Genomic DNA, 21,925 nt, shown 5'->3' on the forward strand with positions numbered 1-21,925 from the left:
ATGAGCGTGGGTTTATGAATCATCCAGCGGTGCCTCGGATATCCAGATGCCAGTGAATATAAGTAGCCGAGGATACAAAAATGTTTGCTGCCGAAGCAAACGCGTATGGTAAGTGGATTCGCGGCGCGTCCCTCGGCCGTATCTCATTCGCCGCTAGAAATATCCGACCCTACGTCTGCGCCTAGCAACAGCAAAAGTATCAAAAGTCAACCTACACGAGCAGCGTTTCTCGGGAAAAGGAAACAGCTTGGCTCGCGAAATTCTTTTCGCTGAAACATTCGCGATACGGCCGCGACGGCAAAGCTCTTCCAACTTATGAAACGATAACATTGGTCAGTTCACGACCGGTGTAACGTGCTCTACTGGCTGTTGCTTTCGATTTTTCCCATCGGTTCTCGAATCGATTGAAATAATCTTGTTACCGAGATTAAAGAATTAACTCTGCTAGCTTTCTCGAATAGCTCTCGGTTCGATCGCGTTTCCATTTCCTTAATGGCAGGCCATTTCGTTCATTCGGTAATTTCCAATTTATTCGCGTTTCCATTTCCTTCGAGAACACGTCGAAATTTCTCTCGAGACGGTACGAGGTACTCGTCACTGTAACATAGCTTTCTAGTGACTACAATAATATTTCGATCGGTCTTTGAAATTCCGATCGACAAGATCGCAACCTTTGAAATGGGAAGCACTGTTATTTTTTCAAATTGCACGGGGGTAAAGTTTCGAAATGACAAGGATCGGTAAAAGATCATCCTAGATCTTCAGAATCGAAGACATCGTCTTTTTATGCCAGTCGTGCCACGACGAACGATGTCGCTGCGTGAGTCATCGATTTCTCCGCGGGAACCGTATTATACCCGTCATTCCACCTGAGTCGAACATCCATTTTCTCCGATCCGGCCAGCCGATGACCTCACGAATGTCCGCGGTTGCGCAGGCAACGGTGCATGGTCGGCCTCTCGTCGCGTCGTCGCGTCGCTGCGGTCGGTCGTCTCTCGACGGAAAAACGCAGCTCCGCGTCGGTTTACGTCAACTCCCAAAAGTACCAAAAAATCCGAAAAAATAGCACGGCAACGATTAGCGCGCCGAGGCGAGATACGGTGAACTTTGGGCGAACGTTCCGTTGATTCCCTGCCAGACCGAAATGGAATTACTGAAATGAATGGCTGAAATCTGGCCGCATCCGTGCCGCGCGCGCGCTGCAACCTCCGATGTTTGTACTTGGCAATCGAGCGGAAGTCGGAAGCACGTGGTGCCGGTGCAATCGTATTTCAGCTAGTGTTCACCGTGAATTGTTCCTGAAATCATTTCGATTCGTTTGAATCGAACAAACGATAAAAGAAGGAAAATTACGGTAGTATACGATTCACTGGTGCATTCAGATTTGACGCGCGTCGATTGATTAAACGATTGTCGAGAATAAGAAAAGTCTCGGTCACTGTGTGCAACATTCGGAGGAGCCAACCAGCGAAACTCGTAGATTTTTGCGTCAACGGTCAGAGCGATCTCGGTGTCCTCCGCGCAATTGCGATAGAAGATACGGAACGCTCGCAACGATCGCAACGCTCGCAACGATCGCAACGCTCGCAACCCTCGCAATGCTCGCCGCGGTCACGCGAACGAATGTACACCCGTCGGGAAAAAAGTCCGGCCGGCGTAAAATGCGACCGTGCTTCAATTACTCCGTTTGCAGGCCCAGAACGATAGGAAGGCGGGCACAATGGGGGCGAGTGCGCGGGGGCAGGGTGCGCGCGTGAGCATGGACCGAGTCGGAGTGCGTTATCGCGTAATGCCGTTGGCCTGGTAATAGACTTAATCAAGAGTAATAGACCGCGCGTCCACCTATTAATAGACCGACCGTTATAGCGTGTGCCGCGATCCACGATAATTCGATGATGTAAACTTGACGCACCACCCCTTCCCGCTCTCTTGAACCTTTTGTCTTCCGATTTCTTCGACACCTCTGCTCGCAAAGCCGAGTTCACGATCATTTATCTCCTAGGCAGACAACAATTCTGCCTTTCTCGCAAATCTCTATTTACTCGAGCGACGAGCGCGCTCGATCTTTCGTTTAGAGTTGAAAACTCGGTTACACCTTTCGACTGGAACCGACTCTTCCAACTCGGAGGATTATTAACGGTCGGTCCATGTGGCCGACCAAAAATGGTCAGGTCGGACTCGGCTGACTGTCTCTTATCGATTTAACCAGGACGCTGCCTGGAATGCAATGTTACGTCATGGACGCGACGCCGCGACACGATACGCGTGTCTCTCACCATACCTAGGTGTCGGCGAAACTTGCACGGAACGCTTCGTATGAAATTCTCGCGATTCGAACCGTTTTCATAGCGACGAGCAACTTTGTCATTATGTTTTCGGACAACCGACAACCGGTTTCCGAGACGAGATTCTACGAAGCGTTCGAATGTGGAGCATTAAAATTCAACGGGGCATCAGGAATGTAAAATGCGAGCGACCTTTCCGGCTGGCCAGCTGGAAATTCTCTCTTTACACTTTCACGGTGTTTAAAGGTCTCAGCTGGAGCGGGCGGAACGAATCCAAAGTAGGGGACCGCGTTGTACCCTTCTTCGAGAACACAGAACCGGGCCGCCCCTCTCGCCTTCTCGAAGAATTATCCTGGCCACCGCTCCCCCCTCGTTTGTCGCCCCATTATGGCCGGCCAGTGAGCCACCGTTCGAAATTTCCGGAGGTGATCTCTCTGTTGTGCCCAAGGAATGTTTCTTAGCTTGTCACGCAGCCGTTTCGTCTGTTTGCTCGATATCGTCGCCGGACTGCGCGAACGAGAAGATACACTGCGACTGGGGAGAAATGATATTGCCAGCTGGGTAATCGAGCAATTAGCGTCTGTCGCGTTTCAATGTAACTCGGCGTCTTCGACTTGTACGCGTTCGCATTTTCGACCTAGGAGCAATTTTTCTCTCGAGCATTTCTTCGCTGAATGAATTCTTCGAATCCTTCGACGAGACTCGCAGGAGCAAGATCAATGAATTCTTCCCGAAAGCGAGAATCAGAGCTGTATCGGAAGATTTGTCGAGCTCTACTCCATTACCTCTTCTCTTTTCCTTTTTCTCTTTCAACGATCACGCTTCATGAAACGTTTATCTTTTGATTGCTACTCCTGTGAAATGTTCGCAAGCTAAACACATTGCCACGCGCGTCCAATCTACAAAGAAGACGGGTTCGGCGAAGGCGAAAGTTTCCAGATGTGGAGGCAGAAGCGCACAATCGTGAGCCGCAGCAGCCTCTTTGTTGCAACTTGGACACGCTGAATGCTCGCCAGCTCGCATCTGCTCGTCGGCTCGCTCAGTCTCGAACAGGCTTCGTCCACAGCCAAGGTTCTCCAAACGACGAAACCCGCTCGCTCTTATTTATCATTCTTCACGTTTGTTTCTATATGGTCGACGAAAGTTTATTTTTGCAACCGTTTACCGTTGGTTCTATCGTCGTTCGCCATTTGTCGAAAAATGGAAAAGATACGTCTCTACAAGTACAACGAAACGTTGCAAAGATTGGTTGAAACTTTCGAGAAATAAAAGTACAAGTGAAACTGTTGGAAACAGAATTCGACGACTAATAAGGGAACTAAAGGGACGGTGTTGGGAAAAAATGATTTCGAATCGGAAAGCATTTCTATTATTTTATGTATTCGTATAAAGTTTGCGGAAACGGAGGCATGCGCGCAGAAGCGGTAATGGAAAGAAAAGGGTGCAACGGAAGAAACGGCGCATAGGCCCGAGATAAAGGGTGGGACAATAAATACTGAAGACGCGCTACGAAAAAGTGGAAATCTGTATGGGGGTGCTCGATAAAACGAATCGGAAGGGTCGAATGCTGACGGCGCAGACCGTCGGATGCGGCCCGACGTCGTTTCCCATAAACATAACTCGCGTAAAGCGTAAAGCGTAAAACATAAAACACAAAACGTAAAACATAAAACGGCTGAAAGAATGATGGTGGACTGGCTCCATCGACACAATGGGTCCATTCATAAGATGCGAGCGGCGCCGTTTAGCCGTCGTTATCTCACTACGGAGATACCTCTGCGATCTGTTACGCTAGAGTTTCGTATCAGTCGTATCATTCGTTGCTGTAGAGACGGGAAAATCGAGTTACCCGAAACCCACATCCGTAGAAGTTTGAATTTTCAGAAGAATTCCTGGTATTCGGACTCTGCCCGGAACTACCAGCAGAATTCCATTCATACGAACTTGGTTCCGATCGAGTTGGGCTGCGATTATACTATCCGTTCGGACACGTGACATTTCAGTCGAAGCAAAGATTCCTCCGGGTAATAACATGAAACGTAAGCGTAAGATCAAGTTGGCGTAAATCGTTGCGACCAGCCTTTCTCAACCCTCGGACCACGCTAAGGTTCGGCTGGAAAACGATATCTATCTCAACAACTGCTCGTGCAATAATACCGATTACGCGGGGGAAAACCGCACGTCCGAATGCACTGTAAGCAGCTGCGCCGAATCAATCTAACTGCAAGAAGCTAAACACTAAGCAAAAGCGAATGTTCTTCGAGATGAGAATTCGGTTCTCGTTTCCCTCGTTTCCCCAGCCGCGCATCCACTTTGTCGGCTTCTTTTCGGATTCTCCCGAGTGTCGGTGGCTCGCGAAGCTTTCCTGAAACTGGCCGACGAACGGACCGCCGGTAATTAACTCGCAATGCCACCCGACTAATTGGACTTGTTCCATAATTAACCGTAGGCAAGTTTAATCGGCTCCGTCGTTCCTCTCGTGTCGCAGGCCGGTCCGATATCTCGGAAAAGTCAGCTAAAGTCGAGTATATACCCACTTGTTCCGAGCGAGCCGGTTCCTTCCTCGGGAAAGTTCGTCGTCCAGCCGACGCCTGGACAACCGAGCAGCGGGAGGAATCGCGAAAGATAAGAACATCGACTGAAACGCCGCGCACCGGGAACAACGAGGATAATTAACGGCGCGGGTTTCCACGTCCGAACCAGTCGAACCACTCGTCTCCAGTCTCCGGTCTCCGATTTCCGGTTGACGAACGGATTATGTGGGTCGCGGGATCTGTGTTAATTACCTGTATCTCGCGCTATCGCTGGATCGAAGATATTCCTTTTGATCGGTTTCTTGTTCGATCAGGCGGAAGGGAAAAAAGGAAGCGCCACGAGGCAAGCTGGTTTCCATCGATACGCCACCGTTGATCCGAATATCCTCGATCCTCGATCCTCGTCGAATTAGACCGGATTTTCTCTAGCTCGACTCGTTAACGCTTCGTTGTGAAGCCAATCGCGAGATCGCATCGTCTTTTCTACATTCGACCGACCTTTCTTGCGCCTCCTAAAAAATCGGCAATCTCATCGATTCTCTTCGATATTCTACTCGATACACTGGGAAAACGTAAACACCCGCGGAAGAACATTAAACGTCTCTCGAATCCACGAACGAGACTGCGAAAATTCAGGAAATTCAAAAGAAATTGAAAGAACGCTCTTTCGCGGCGCATCAAACGGCCTTTTTCCCTTTTCCTCCCTTCTTTCGTTCTCCTCTTGTTCCTGCTCACCGAAACGAAAGTAAGCGAGTACATTCACAGGGCGTTTGGTCAGTGGTTCTCGGGATTTGCTTCTGCCGTTGAAAGATTGGCCGCGACGCGGTTCGCCAACCGATAAAACGCTGACGATACATATGCTGCGATGATTCAACCTGACGAATCCGTGATTCACAATCGCGGGCCGATCGTGCGTGACACTTTTATAGGGAGAGGCGTGGCTGCACGAGCTTCGATCCTGACTTACAAGTGGAACGACGGCAGGATTAATCGATCGAGTAGAAAACTCGATTCGATCGTTGACGGTTTTCACCTTGGTATCTCTCGATAGCGTCCCTGCACTCTGCGTCGATGCTCTGAAAGATCATCGACATCGACGCGCAGCTATGTACATATTTGCTTGCGTGTGAACGCTTTGTAGCGACGTTATCGCGATTGAGAAACGGTTATAAGGCCGATTACTGTTGTAAACTTACAAAAGTCTATGCGCGACTGTTCGACTTATAGACGTCCGAGGGCGAAATCGCGGAGCAGTGAAACCAAAAGATTCGTCAAGACCGCAAACCGAAGCCCGAAAGAATCAACGTACCCATAAACCAATCTCGCTCGTCGAGTGGCCTCGAAGCTGACTACTCGCGTCCCTCTGTCGATTCGCGGCGTCAAGGGCATTGTGTGAACGTTCGAGCGACGCGAATACCTTTCGAGTTTCGAGTTTCGAGTTTCGAGCTTCGAATGTGACGGAAGGAGTTACGGAGGAACGCACGGCAGGGTGCAGCTCCGAGGGCTCGTGATTCATCGGCGCCTCCACATGCCGAATTCCACTGTTATTTATAGTTGGAGGTTGGATAGAGACGTTGGAGGGAGGACAGAAGGTTTCCGTGAATTTTGTCGGCCCAACGAGAAGACACGATGAAACTCGTATTTTTCGCAGGATCTACTTCCTGAGAAATCACAGAAATTTCTTTGTTTCTTTCTTTCGATTAGCCGAAAAACTCTTGAAATTCGTCAGCGTGCAGCTACATATATCGTACTTCGAGTCTCTGGTATTGTCGACTGTCAGTCAAATTTCTCGTCGTCCGAACGACAACTACAGCAATATTAATGGGGACAATTACTTACTTGTTGAAATGCTTTTTACGTAAAATTTTACTATCCGATTTTAAGAAAGCCCCGTCCTTCGTAGCCTGTTTCTCCATATAATATCGTATGGCAATGTCTGTCACGTGTCTCGAAGCACCGACCTCGTAAAAGATCCAGAGTTTTATTGGCATCCAACCTTCTGCATTATATCGATCCCCTTCCGAGGATATTTAATTGCATAACATTCGGTAGAGTATTTCTGAAAAGTAGCAATGAGAGAATAATAACGTACATCGGCGCAGGGATCGAAAAGTGTTTAAAAATAACTGTTCGAAGCTGTTGTATACATGTCGGTTCCGGTTCCGATTCTACAACTTGATCACTCTGATATTATATCGGTTCTGAAACGGTCCTGTACCTGTTATTTTCTATACTATTGTTCACAGCCACCAACGATAAGAACGATAAAAACAAGCAGTCCATAAGCGAAGAAGACGATCGTTCGGATCGTAATGAAAAATTCTTAAGCTGTACCGTTCTTCCTATATCACCCACACGAATCTCAGTCCGTTTCGAATAAGCGACAACGATAACTCTCATCGAAGTCGTTGGTCCTGACATTAAGCGATTTCGAGCAGCCGGCCAGCAAAAGCGATGCATTTCTGCCGGCGGAGCGCGCAACACGTGGTAATTAAAAATTCCATTTAGCTGGCGCGGCGCTTTCGTCGGTAGACACTTACTAACGAGAAAACTTGCGCTCGCTCGGAATTTCTTTAATCACGACATCTAATAACCGGTCCGTGCAGCTATTCTTTCGTCTATTCTTTCGTTTATTCTTTCGAACAAAACCCGGGACTTGCCAACGAAATAAGGAACCGAGGAAGAGAACAGGAGAAATAATTTTCACGTTAAAGTCGGATACGCATAAGACTGACTCGGTGTTTTGGTAGACAGTACCAAATTGAAAAGATTCGAGAGATGGATCATATAATGGTTGCGTTCACCTGAGCGGAAGGGTTACGAGGGGATGCTCGAAGAAAGTTAAATTACATCCTGTCTTCTTTTCCTGCCATACTTGTTCTCGTCGTCCGATAATTCGAGATATCCGCCAGGCCTCGGGTACTTTCCGTTCAACGAGACGTGGATCAGGGGTTTATCGTCCCGAAAGGCGACACGGCAACGCCGTGGAGTGTACAGGTTAAACACCGGGTTCGAAGCGTTATTAAATCCAGTTGTGATTGAATTTTCTCCTTCGCCCGGCCTTCGGTGGAGGAGGTGGTCGCGATGTACCTAATGAAAACCGCGTTTTCCTCCTTTTTCCCCTTTCATTTCTCCCTCCATTCTTTCCTTTATCGTTGCATAATCACGTAGACGGGGATAATTATTCGATTACGGCCGCTTTTAAAGCGGTCCTAATTGCGCTGAAACCGGCCCCCGGTCGAAACCTATTTCATCGTGTCGCGCGAGATGCGCCTCGGTTCAAAGCTGTTCGCGTTTCGTTGCCGAAACGAACCGTTTTTTCGCAGGATCGAGCGTCCCTTTTACGCGGAGCCGACGAACCTCCGTATGGTACGTACCAGTAAATACGTAAATGGTTGTTACACATCGAACAACGAATAAATCGATTGAATATCATTGAGATTAGGCAAAGCGAACCAGATGGCCCGCATACGGTGGAAAGTTATCCTGAACGAATAAGAAGAACGAATTGAAAGCTAATTGTAAGCGAGAATCTATACGTCCACTGGCTTTGCCCGTCTTCACCGCAGATGAAGAACAGAAGGGTTGTCCCCTCAAAGGGGCGAGCGAAGATTAAGGTCTCGGAGGACAGGGAAGACTCGAGCTAACCGCAGTATGTATTCCCGTTGCCGTGGACAAAAGGAAGCAACATCGAAAAAAGTTTCGCAGCCCGAAGACACGTTCGGGGAGAAGCGAGCTAGTCGCTGAAGAGCTGCAAGCGAGCGAACGCTCAAACGATCGTCTCTTTTCATCGAAGAAAATCCCATTCGGGGGAAAACGAGGATCATCCTCCCTACTACTTTCCGTCCCACGTCCCCGGCTCAGTTTCTTCTTCGCCGCGCAAAGAAAAACACTCCGGCAATGCTCGGACGCAAAGCTGACGCGAGTCAAAGGTTCCCGAGGCGCACACCGTCATGTAAATGCCTTACCTGGTTACCCATGGGTTCTCTTCTCCTGGCAGAGAAAATATGAACAGTGTTTCAAAGTCGCCGATTCGTATCCGGGAGATGACGGATCGTCGGAATACAAGACGATCGCGTAAAACGGTACGGAATTAGGAATTTCCGAGCTTGCGTTTTACCTTTGCTGGATCGGCGAATTTGTCGAAATTCGATCGTGGAGTTATGGATGCTAAACTCTAAAAACGCGAGTTGCGGATGAATCGGCCGAGGTGCGAGCAACATTCGCATTCACGACCGATCTAGACCGAGAGTCTGAATGGTTCTGGGTACGGGAATGGTCCGACATCGTGGCGTCTAATATTAGCGAGCGCCGCCGCTTATCTTGCGAGATACACCGGAGCTCGTTTAATTGCGCCCCGTCCGCGTTTCTCCGTCTCGCTCGCCGCGCGACAACTTTTCTCTCGCCTGTTACTTGCCAGTGAAACCTCTTTCGTTCGATTCTGGATCCGGGGAACGAAACTGCTTCGATCGAGCATTCGAGGGAGAGTTTGTCCCGATGCGTAAAATGGAAAATCCAGTCGTGGCTGTCTCGTTGTCGCGTGTTACCCAATTTGGGCGAGCCGTGCGTGGCTTGGAGAGCTTGCCGCGAGCCTCAGACGGTCGATCAATAGCCGAAAGGGCGTCAGGTTGGTCGAAATACGCGTACCGCAGCTCTGGATTTCCTCTCTTTCGTGAGTTTCGTCGCGCGGCGCGCCGCTTCTTTTCCGACAGTGCTCGTTAACCATTCGAGTGGCACGCGTCTCTACGAGAATCCGGTCTAAATGGACGGCTCTGCGCGAAATAAACTCGCGACAAGTTGAATGGAAAGATTTGCACCGGAGAAACGGAGATTCTTCGACGCTACGAATGCTTTCGTTTAATATATCAAACGTGAAATAATCCTTTAATCGCGACACCAGTAACGATCCAGTAACAATCCAACTGAATTACCGTCGCGATTCGCAGTCCGAGCCAAAGGACGGGAATCTCGAATATCCGAGGAACCGATAAACTTCAACTGGCAGACACTTAAATATCCTAAAGCCCATTGGACCTCTCGTAAAACGCTCGTCCCGAGCTTGACTCGCACGTGCACTCGCGAGAAAGAAGGCTCGCACTCCGTACACTTTGGAGCGCGTAATTCCTTCGCGTCGCGAGCCAAGTAAGATTTCATCGTCCTCTGAAAAATGTATTCCCTATAGGCTAGTGGCGGGCACGGTGGAGTAAGTTGAATTTTACAAAAGCCAGGAAACTCTGATAAAAGAGAATCTCCCCGTGCGCCGCGGAATAATTAAACGGAATCTATAGCTCTCGGAATGTTCCAGTGGAGACGATAAATCGCGTGACGGCGTTCCTTCGTGAATTTTTAACACCGCCCGCAATATTAATATTACACCGGGGAACCACGAAAGCTTCGTAACTGATTGTTCGTTGCTCGATATCGCGAGGACCGTGTTTCGAACGGTGCAACTGACCCGAGGCGGAGGAAGGAACCGTTCGCTCTATCTTGCTCGGAAAGTCGATGGTCATTTAAGCCCTTCCGCGTGCCATTCGGAATGATCGTTGACTCGAACCTCACCTTAGCGAATTACACATCTCGACATCGATATGGAAAAAGAGTAGTAGCTGGGCGGTACAAGCGAGCAGGGGACATTCTACGCGAGGAACTGAATCGAAAGTCTAGAATGAAATTGTTTTCAACGTTCGTCGAGTACGCGTGCACTTGATCCAGTTTCAGCTCGACGGATTCTATAGACATGTGTGCACGTGTTGGATGGCCGATAGAAATGCGACGATAAAAAGCTATAGGTGGGTAGTATTGCTTCGAAATTCCTCGACAATCGAACATACAGAATCACCGTCATCTTTGTATCGCGGCGAGAAAAACAGCTCCGTCGATTCGAAAGTGTTTCCCTCCCGTGGCGCTGGATCATCGGCGTCGGTAAATATTTACTTTGAAATTGATCGAGCCGGCCGTCGAGTCGTTCCGATCGCAAACGGAACTCGAAATCCGGTGAATCGCGATCAACGGAATCATTGTTGCGGACTCGTGCGAGCGACCCTATCGATTCGAGTGCTCGCATCGATTGAATCCAGGCAAAAAGCTCGTCGCGACGATGCAACGATGCAACGGTGCAGTGGTGCAACGGTCTCGGCGCTCGCGCGGATTAAACTGGAAATTAACGGCCGGCGATTTTCATCCAGGACCGGGCGAACGGTGTTATTAAACCAGTTTCGACGTTCCCGACGATTTAACGACGCACGAGCGCACCGGCGCACCGGCGCACCAGCGCACGCAGGCAACGGCGACCACTCACTGCGCTTCCAGCGTGGCCGGGCTCGTGGATCGAGAATAGACCGCTTAATATAATCTCGTTTGGAATCCCGTGGATCGTTCGTCTCGACCCACCTATCCTAGGCCAACGTTCGTGTTGGTCAACTGTCGTTCCATTCTGATCTTTCACGATTATCAATGGATTAGAAGAATATAGCTTATACGAGTACTTGTTAGTTGCTACGCACGCTTTTTTTTCTATACGGACTACATAGTATCCACTGCGCGTGGTTTAATCGTAGTCTTAATAGTTATTCTGGTTCAGTCGTAGGCTTTCGTGCTGAAATTCTTATCGTCCGACTGTGATCGAGGATCGCGCGTACTTTGTGAAAAACGAGAGCAAAGGAATCCGCTAGGAATCGAATATATATATATATATATATATATATATATATTGATGCGTCGGTCGATCGCGTGGCGCGCCTTCAACTTCTAATTAGCTCGCGGCGGCTTCAACGATTCAAATTGTCGAGTTTTCCGTATTCTAGAAAACTCGAATGCGAAGAAACAGTGAAATAAACTGAATTTCTCAGTTTTCAATCTTCGATGCGATTAAAGAACTTGAGTGGAGCGGCAAAGTGGTGTAATGGTCGTGCCAACTGTCGATAAAATAGGTATCCAAGTGAATTTCCTTGCTGCATTACACGCGAGATCTTTTCGAATCGCGTTAGCGGAGCCCGAAAGGAAACTTGTAATTCCACGCGAATCAAGGTAATCTCGCGTTCGTTCGTGAAACAGAACGGAATTGTCCAAACAAACTTATCTCGGAGGAATCCGATTGGCTTCTGTAACCACGGAATGCCTGTTACGATCGTGACAGCTTTAAATACGTTACTCATCGGTCGATTATTTTCAACTGGCACAGATTCCCTTATCTTTATGGACTCTATGTTGACAACGTCACCGATCGTGTTCTTATTCCAAGAACAGGCTGCCGTAATTATCGCGGGAGTTCATCGTAACTCGCATCACCAAATGGACCCACATCGTTTAGAATTACACCGGTGACGCCCAACATTTTATTACTTGGCTAAATTGCAAACAGTATTAATCTTATCGTTTCTTTTTATCTCATCTTCCTACTGTCGTTGGATTAGTTACACTTGGTTGGGTTAGGTGAATAATATTCAAAGTATAGAAACGCGCGCCTTCGTATACGATAGCCAGTTTTCAGAAAGATGTGTACGACAGATTGCGTACGACAAAATAATACTATTTTCTGTGTCGAACGAGAAAAAGTTCGCTTCGAGATCCATTCGTAAGATAAAGTGAGATGGGGAGCAGCTCGGATCTCTTGTTCCTAAACCTGAGCCGTGCTGAAATTTCTCCTTCCCAATGAAAATGTGCGTTTCGAGTACTCGCAGTTGCAGATTATTCTCTGAAAGAAACCGAGTCGACCGCGTCTCGAAGCAGTATCCGGTGTGATCTGATGCGCCAATGGTCGCCGCTCGATTAACCACGCAGGTTCACGATCGACTCGATTATCGGTGCGATGATCACGGATGCAGCACACACGATCGAACATGCCGCGTTCGATTAATTCGGCGTATCGACAGACGTCGCGGCTGTTGTTCTCCAATGGAAAACCTCGCGTGCAGGTGTCGCGTGAAAGAAACGCGTAACGAACCGGTAAATACCTCGAGCGATTTTCGAATCGGAGACCTACCGCCCGTTGGACTTGACTCGGCTTGATTTATACCCGTCAGGTATTTCGTTGCTTTGTGCTTCGACCGAGGAAACTCGCGTCTTTTAAATGCTGTTCCGTCCTTCGGGGAACACGTCATCGGCTGCTGGATATGCCGCCTGAATCTGTCAAAGACCACGATACTGGACAATACATCGAAACTCGAAGAATTCCTTGAGAACAGATTTTCGGACGATAAGCGTATTCGCACAGTGTATTTGTCCGAACATTCGCCGAGAGGAAAGCCGTGATCGTGACGCGATGCGGTTGAAATGCTCAAAGTAGCGATGATCCGGGATTCTAAATTTAAAAGTGACTTTAACCGCTGCGGACCGTACACGCCATGTTCGTCCGTGTTCGTTGATTTTTCTGTTTCCTCTATCGGCCCACCTCAAACGAGTCCCTTCCGGATATTCGGAATCCTCCGCGGGACCATGCACCATCCCGGTCCAAGTAAAATAATTTCATCGCGTTGTTTGCGGTCCGCTGGTTACGCGATGCCGAACGAAAGGAAACCTTCTAAAACCAGCCTCGAAAATAACATTCGGAATCGGAGCAGGAAGCTGTGGACGAGGAAAGACAGTGGAACATTCTACATTTGTGTCGAGTCTACATTAACGGACGAAGGAATTCATTGTATCTTGGAGTACGTAGAAGAAAGAGGAGCTGAAAAATGTTAACCTTTGATGGAGTAATGTAATAAAATAAGAAGAAAATATCTTTCCTTTTATTTTTTTTAAAATTTATTGCCCCTCCCACTGACACGTTCACGTAAAATATGATATTTAAGGTATATATATATTATGTACCTACCTACACACATTTATGTAGGCTTTGCTTCGCGCCGACAGTCACTCGCCGTCCCTGGGGGAGCAGCCGTGATGGCGTCACCGCGGTCTGGCCTGTGACGAAGCTTTAAAGGCTTTTTTCCCACACAAACGTTACAACAATGAATGTCTTTGAATTCGTCTATCGCAGTCGATCGAATCAAGTTCATTAGAAGCAACAGAATAAAATAAGATAAAATTTCAAATGCTACGTGTAATTTTCATTACTTCTAGATTTCTCATCTAGACTGTGGCCTACTTGAACAAGCTTTTCTCCTATTTAACAAAGATTCGCTGAATGTATCGTGTAACTCGTTTAGAATTTGCAGTAGGTAGAACCGAGTTAACGAGTCTGAATTCTGAATGCACAATTGTCATTTATTCCTAGCTCAGCATCTGGGGTATGTCGTCGAGAACATTTTCTTAATTGTCCGTCCGTTTTAGTATTATTTGTTGTATACGGATAACGCTGGTCTGCCGCGACAGCGCAGCGGTCGCTTTTGAATACACAAAAGACTTTGCGGGATAAACACTCTCGCTTCACACCTTTACACGCGATCTTGCGTTAGTCACGGCTGAGTAATTCTACGGTAAAAGACGAAAAGAGGCTGACTCAAATTTCTTCGGGTACTTAACCAATTGTCGGATACGCGAATCGCAACAGTCTCGATTGGTTTCTTTGCGACAGTCGAACCACGCGTGTGTGATTTCTATCTTGTTGCTGTGATCGTCGTGCAGAAATCGCGTTCAACAACGTTGAAATCGTGTGCGTGAGTTTCCTTGGATTTTCACTTGAAATTCTACTAAATTTCCTGAACAATTGATGACTGCACTGTCGCTTCGATCCATAAACTTGCAGAAAATCCAAAGAGCCGTGGAATCTTGAAGAAGGCATCAAGAATTGCTCGTCCGCATGCGAACGGTAGGCACCTGACTGTCGCCGCGCCGATCGTCGCACCTGTCGCGCATTCACGCGCGTGGATCAAACTCGCCTGTCGCCTATTGCCTGTTGCCTGTTCGTCCGTTTATTTGTTTGTTTCTTCTTTCCATCGCGACAAAGACGCCGCGACCGAGGTAGTTGACACGCGAGGCGATCGTCGATAGTACAGGCAGATTCCTTCCAGTCGGTCTCTCGATATTCCAACTCTGAAACCCTAGGTAGCTCTCTTGAGCGCGTATGGGGACAGGCGGCCCACTCTCAGACTGCCACTCGAGAGCGTTCTTAACCCTTGGCGACCAACGACTCCCAGCGCTATGCTCTCTATCGTGGGGTCGACTGTCACTGGTTCAATGAATTATCATCGAGACTCGATGGTTTCTTTTCCAGTCTGCAAGTAAACAGTTTTACTTTTAGTAATTATTATTGTACTTTGGTCGGATCGATTTCCATTCGATTCCACGGCAAGACTCGAATTAGAGTCAGTGAAAACTCAATGTCCCCGGCCGATTTCAACTCGCAGATGCATCCGATTCCGTCGTTTTCTTTTAAGCACCATGTTACTCTATCAGTGAAAAATCAACTTTGATCGAATTATTGGAGAAAGTTTCGCGGCAAACTGAACTCTTGGTCATTCGCTATATTCCACCTAGGTTGTATCGAGCATCCTATGCGCACGCAAAGAGAAAAGAGAGAAATTACAACAAGTTCGATACGAAGCGGAAACACTGGCAAGTTTCAAGAACAATCGCAGAGACAATAGAACGCGCCAATTTACGGTTTCCCACGTAAATCAAATCGCGACGCCGTTTACTCGTGGGTTACGCGTCACGGTGGGCAGCATTAAAATCCGTCTCGCGGACGTATATACGTAAACGCGGACGCAAACTCAATTGTTTCCACCTACGAGTCTTTCTGTACCGTTGGCCGTCTTCGGCGTTTCCTAGAAGTGGCCAGTAAATTGCGTCGCCCTCCTTTCGATTAGCCTGTAACTCGTTTTGTACGCCGCTTAGCCCGGACCTCTATTCCTCGGACGGGATTCTAGCGCAGCCGTAAAGATGTATAATTTATACCCGCGTGAGGGTCACACGCTCGACGCGTCGTTCGCGCGATCGTGATTCGCCGATTCGTCTCGCCCCCGTAGCGCAACGCTTTTGCCATTTTACTAAGGAGATACTGCTGCCATTCAGTTTTCACATTTCACGGAGCTTTGCTCGCACTCGAACCATCCGAATCCTTTCGAAACCTTTAATCGATTGTTCAAGGTGTTCCTTGCATCTTTCTCTCCTTTTCTGTAACTTTATTTACAGATCGGGTCACATCGGCGTCGAGTCCTATCAATATTCCGTGTAGTCGAGTTACAGTCGTTCATTTTTACCAATTTCCAAGCCTGCTCCTGAACCGAACATTTTATTCCTCCCTTCTGTACTGCAAGGTTTCTCGTTTGCGCACCTCAAAGTTTTCCTATATATTCGCAGAGCTTAAAAGGCCACTGTAGCTGGACGGTATGTAGTTTATTATTACTGGCCTGTACTCCTGCGTTATCAGCGAACCGAATGCATAATGTTGTCTGTTGGCCAACTTGAGTTTATTGCAACTTCTGTGTTCTCTTTCGTAAATGTCCACTGCGACTTTTATACGAGAAATTCTCTGAAAAATCCGTAAATGTAAACAACTCTGACAGCGGAACGCTATCGGATAGTAACTCGGAGTGTTGCAATATGGAAGAATCCAATGAACCGCTTCAATGTTCTTATCGCGTAGCCTCCTAGGTCAGGGCTAAGTAGCAATGGTCGTATTGTTACGGAGCCACGCTGGCACTCGTAAAATTGCATTTATCGCTCGGCGATAACTGTCAACGGTGGATCACAAGTACGTATGTGGGTCGCACGAATACCGCGCACAATGCAACACGCGTCTCGAAACAACATTTCGGTTTTTGTCCTTTGATCTTTTACGGAAAGCGAGACGAACTCGTAATGCTGTTACCGTGGAACGGTGTCACGAGTGGAACGACCTGGATCACGGTGCAAGCAATGTTCGTTTTTCGTTTCAAACTATTCGAGCACCCGAACAATATATCGCGCATCGATCGAATTCAACAAATGACTTTATACTCGTTGAAATTCAGCCAGATCCTTTAATCGACTAAAACAATTTCCATGTCACCGGACATCCCTACAATCGAGCTTCATAAGAACGAATTCCCGCGGGGGAGCTACGAATAGAGTATCTAGAGGGTGATTCAAGAACGGCCTACCGAGGAAGGGAAAGAATCGGTCGGAAGAGAAAGCTAGAGAAGAAATTGCGAAGCATTTGATTCGTCGGTAGAGCAAGTACGCCACAGGCCCGCTGCAGTGGACCACGGTATCGAGTCTTTCTCGTGCTGAATTTCCTTTAATGAAAGCGATACTGGCGAATCCGTGCCGATCTCTCTCCCTCTCCGACACCCCTCCCTCTTCATGAAAGCATCGACCACCTCAAGTTAACAGTGGAGCTTCTGATCGCCCAGCTCCGGCAATTAATGGCCCGAGGTCCTCGACGGACCCGAACAACAAGAGGAAATAAGAACGCAATGGAAGCTTTTATTGGCCATCGGTGGCTGGCTGATGCTGAATACCCTGCGTGTTCCCACTCCTTCTCCCGAAAACGATTCCCATTGTTTTTAAAGCTCCACGGCGACGACAATCGCGTCGTCTTGCGAGGGTAAGCTATTTTACAGTTTGCAAGTTGACACGACTGTCTTGTGCAGCAGCAGCAGACTGTACATTTTGTTGGAACGTAGTTGAAGGAAGGAAATTGTCACAGCAATCGCTACCACAAATCCTACAGTTTTCGGTTTCATTTGTATTATTTAAAGTGAATTCGATAGCGCGGAAGACATGGAAGAACATTTTCCAACGGAGACCTTTGTTTCCGGGATAATCGGGTCTGAGAGTTTGCTGAACGCGCACCCATCGCGGTAGAAAAGTAGAAAGAGCCAGTCGTGGTCGGACACTAGCGTTTACGCAAGTATCTACTTGTACAGATTTCTATTCAGCTATTGAACCGCATTCGACGATTCTCGATAGTTTCGGTTGTGCGGTTCTCTCGAAACCAGGCACAGGACACGGTGTAACGATGACAATTCCTTGTCGGCGATCCTCTCTATCTTGATTATCTTCGACACCGTATTTCCTCCGTCGAACACGGACGCGTTCATATCTGATCCGACGACACGTGACAGTATTTAATGAGCAACCGAACGTGGCACGCATCGTCGAGCATCGTCGAGCATCGTCGAGCATCGTCGAGCATCGTCGCCGGCTCTACACACGATCCAATGTATCGTAGCAGACAGTCGTTATCATTATTATTTTTAAGTCCGCCTGAGCGAGACGTGCTCTGTTCGTCGAACGGTATCGAGCCACACGGATTATTCTTCTGCTTCTTCCCTATCGATTCCCTCTTTCAACTACAGTTCCCAGCGCTGTGCCACATAAGCTATGCAGCTTACGGCCCTTACCCTATTTTATCCTCGCCTTGACCGTAGCGGTGACACTGAATCGCTTAATCCAACATTTATTTCACTTATTCGTTACTTTTCATTCAAGTTTTCTCGAATCAAGCTACTGCGGGAATAATACGACCTTTATCGCTTTCACCATATTAGAGAATATTCTTGTACGTTTGATCGCCGCAAAGACTTGACGTCGAGTCGAAAGAAAACTAGACGATAATTGCAAATTGCTCGATACGCTAGCTAACCCGACGCGTTTCTGTTGGTTTCAGGCTCGTCAGCATGATATGATAGCAGAGCTCGAGATAGTCGCCTCAGAAAGATGAAGAATCGGTACGGCCTCGCGTGCTTCTTACTGCCTCTGGCTCTTGGACTGACCCTACAAGAGGACGATCTGGTGTTCGATGACGTCGGCGAAGAGAGTACCAGCACCGCAGCGACGGTGATCAACAGTCGGCAGTTCGACGAGCCGAGGACCAGCTGGCACGAGCAGAATTGGCCCCGCGATGTCAAGAGGTACCAGGTCGAGAGGCTCTGGGGCGTTCCCGATGTCGTCGTACCCGTCGGCCACGTACTCAAGCTGAGGATCCCTCGGCAGGCGTTTGCCGGTCCTGTGGATTATTATGAGGTGAAGAAACCTCTCTCTCTCTCTCCCCCTCCCTTTCTCTGTCGTCGTCGTCATAGTCATCATCGTCATCATCTTCAACTTGTACCGCTGCTACTTCTTCTGCCCCTTCTTCTTCAACTGTTCTTCATTCTCTTTTCGTACATCTTCTTTTTCTATTTTTTCTTCTTTTCTTTTCCTGTAGGATCGTACTCCTCCTACTCGACTCTTGGACGCCAGCCAACAACCGTGTAGCGAACCCGTACACTCTCGTCGATTTTTTTCTCCGCCTGCTCCTACCGCGTTCCTTTGTTTTTCGAAATCTCCTACCCACATCGACAAACACAGATTTTTATCTTTGTTGTTCGTGCTGTCCGCAGGTCTTTGTACATATTTATCGCTAGACCGAGGATGCATGCGCGTTTCTAATTTCGTAGGGTGTATTTTCTTAATAGTCAGATGCAAGGAACAATGTTCCAAAGAAACTAAAGCAAGCTTCCTTTTCGTCGAAAGGTTGGAATAGTTGGCACGAGCGGTTTATCTTGTGAAATCCTGTTACGCGATAGCGAGTCGAAAGATTGGTTTCCTTATCTTAAGAACTTCTCGAAACCTTATCTGGAAAATGAATCTACGGGATCTCTGCGCACACTTTATAACTCCCTGTTTCTGCTCACTCTGTACACTCTAGGGAACACTTGCCGCTCGCGGTATACGAGCCCATCTTGAACATTCCAAAAGAATTAGAATTCTATTGTATGGATTGTGCGATAAAGGTTGATCAAATTTTCATTTCGATCGGATTCAACGGAAACAAAGATGAACCAGCAAGGAGAAAGTTCCAACAACACGCATTGAAAAAAGATATTTTCCATACATTGAAATATTCTCTGTAAAAGTTCAGTGTTATTCCGGACTTGATCGAGCCGGAAAAATCGAGAAGGCAAGAGAGGTGACGGGGAACAACGATTAGTTCGATGCACCCCAATTTGTCGAACGACGACGGAGCGAGGCGAGAACGGCTGCGAAAATTCCACGGTTCCGTCTCGGACGAATTTTGGATTGCTGCCAAATTTCATAGGTTGATCCTTGCCTCTCGGGACGCACGTATTCCCCTGTCTTTCATTTGCCTCCTTTTGTCGGCGGTACCAACATTGTCAGGAATCTATATTCGTGATTCAATTTGCCTTGGTCGCCTCCGCGGCGTAACAGGAAACCGTTTCGCTTTTACACGTTCCAGACTAGGTTTTAACTTGCTACCGTGCATCGGGCAGCAATTCGAGTATCGGAATAGCATCTCCCTTACATTTCCTCAGCTTCTGCACACCGCAAACTGAATCTTTTACGACTAATGGATTCGCTGGAAACACTTCTTTCCTTTCCTCTAGTTATCATTCGTTTACAAGTTGCACGTTACTTTTAACAAGTACCCACCGCTCAACGGAGAAATAGGAGTACCGCTTTGAAAATTAGTATTGCCTACCCCTTGAAACCTATCTAATACTTATCTAATACTTATCCTTCACCTACAAACCAGCTTTTTCGCTTCGCGTACAACGGCACTCTGCGTACATGTACATTTCACCGTTTTCATGTTCGAACATTTCAGCCTGCAATTCTCCTTGACGTCGTGAATTCATCTGTTTCTCATTTCCCTTTGACCGTCTCCGAGAATAGGTGTTCGATGCGAACGGAAGCCAACTGCCACGATGGATGTATTGGGACGACGCCGCGTCGACGCTGATGGGCGTGCCGTCGAAAAAGGACACGGGCAGCCATCATCTGAGCGTGAAGGCTATCGGGAAGCACGGCGACACCGCGAAGGACCTCTTCATCGTGCAAATCGTTCCCGAGAAGCACGAGGAACTGAAGCACAGAGACGGAAAGGTGAGGTTCTTATCTCATCCCGTACGAGCAGAGATAGCTCGCCGTTAGCGGTGAAAACATTCCGTTGGCAACGGTTCAAATGTTTCCCAAGCGAACAACAGGTACTCTGACTCGACCCTTTCTGGATTAATCTGAACCGACTGCTAACCTCTTGTTGAATTCGACCCTTTTTCTCCGCCGTCCACTAAGCTCGCATACTTTTTAGATTCGTATAGAACGTTTCAGAAGTATAGAAGTACAGAGTCGAACCTAGATGGATCGAATCGAGAAGCAAGTCGAAAGATCTTCGATCCGCAGTGGTAGCGTCTTATCGAGTTTTCGAGTAAAAGAGACTCGACGAACGAAAATTCGGCTTCTAAATTTCCACTTACACTTTCGAAAATTACCAACTTCCACACTATTCCCAATCACTGATACCTTGGTTAAACTCCGATCTAAAACGTCCTTGGTTCTTGTGTTTGGACATTCGTGAACTAACCGCCGAGGAATTCGCTTCTTTCTTAATAGACTGATTCATCGTCGGTTAAGAAGACTACTATCGAGTCCAGGCCCCCTGTCGGCCATTTTTAAATTCGGTTGGCCAACGGTGGTCCGTTAACGAAGCGATAAATCAATTAGTCGCTTGGATGATTCGATGGGAGTGCTTCGCCACACCACGGCGGGAAACAAAAGGCGTCGCGTTTGCACTTCTCGCGACTGACGATCGTTTTAATTGCTCTCAAGGCGATTTTCGGATGGCCCGATTAATTAACGTGCCGCTATATGTACGTTGCTCGTTCCGTCGATAATAGAAATAATTTCCTTATCGAAACGATCTTCCGCGAACATTTTCAATAATCGAGCCGGTAATCGAATCGCGCTTCAGTGTAATCGGTGTAACGATTAATCGTCCCCATTGCGGTTAATTGATGTTGTTAAGTGAAGCGTTAACTGATTGAATCATTGCTGTTAGATACTGATATTTTTAGCTGGGTCAGTGCTCGATCTCTGCGACAATTTTTCGAATTTTTCGAATTTTTCGAATTTTTCGATTCGACAACATTGAAATTATTCAGAAATCGTACCTTGCGACTTACTCGTGAACAACATTGGGAGGAAAATGTACACAAACAAACTCGGTTCACTTACCTTTTACGCCCTTATTCCAATTGTAAATGCAATCGAAAATAAAATATTAAATCGCGTAGCTTCGAGCTCCCCCTTAAAATGAAATAAAATAAGATAAAAGAAAAACGCAAGAACAAATGACAAAAAGGTGAAAGAAATGAGAACGAAGCAGGTGTTGGAGTGTGAACGATAAGCGTCGGTCGATTGGGACGGAAAAACAGGCTCGAAGAAGGGGAATAAAACGAGGGA

At 47.6% G+C, this 21,925-nt stretch overlaps 1 protein-coding gene across 7 annotated transcripts in view; it reads left to right on the forward strand.

The window, feature by feature from the left end:
- LOC116427319 (uncharacterized) overlaps nucleotides 1-21,925 on the forward strand; it is a 74,845-nt gene that overhangs the window by 41,268 nt on the left and 11,652 nt on the right. For 5 of the 7 annotated variants that reach the window (XM_031977507.2, XM_031977511.2, XM_031977506.2 and 2 more), the window contains exons 2-3: nucleotides 18,354-18,709; nucleotides 20,360-20,569. In XM_031977507.2, coding sequence (XP_031833367.2) covers nucleotides 18,404-18,709; nucleotides 20,360-20,569 — 516 coding nt within the window. In that variant the 5' untranslated portion in view covers nucleotides 18,354-18,403. Of the gene's footprint in view, nucleotides 1-14,223; nucleotides 14,568-17,950; nucleotides 18,246-18,353; nucleotides 18,710-20,359; nucleotides 20,570-21,925 lie in introns of those variants that run through there. The other 2 variants (XM_031977509.2, XM_031977510.2) reach the window with 2 other exon arrangements.

This window comes from Nomia melanderi, chromosome 8 (assembly GCF_051020985.1).
Source record: "Nomia melanderi isolate GNS246 chromosome 8, iyNomMela1, whole genome shotgun sequence".
Taxonomy (NCBI): Eukaryota; Metazoa; Arthropoda; class Insecta; order Hymenoptera; family Halictidae; genus Nomia; species Nomia melanderi.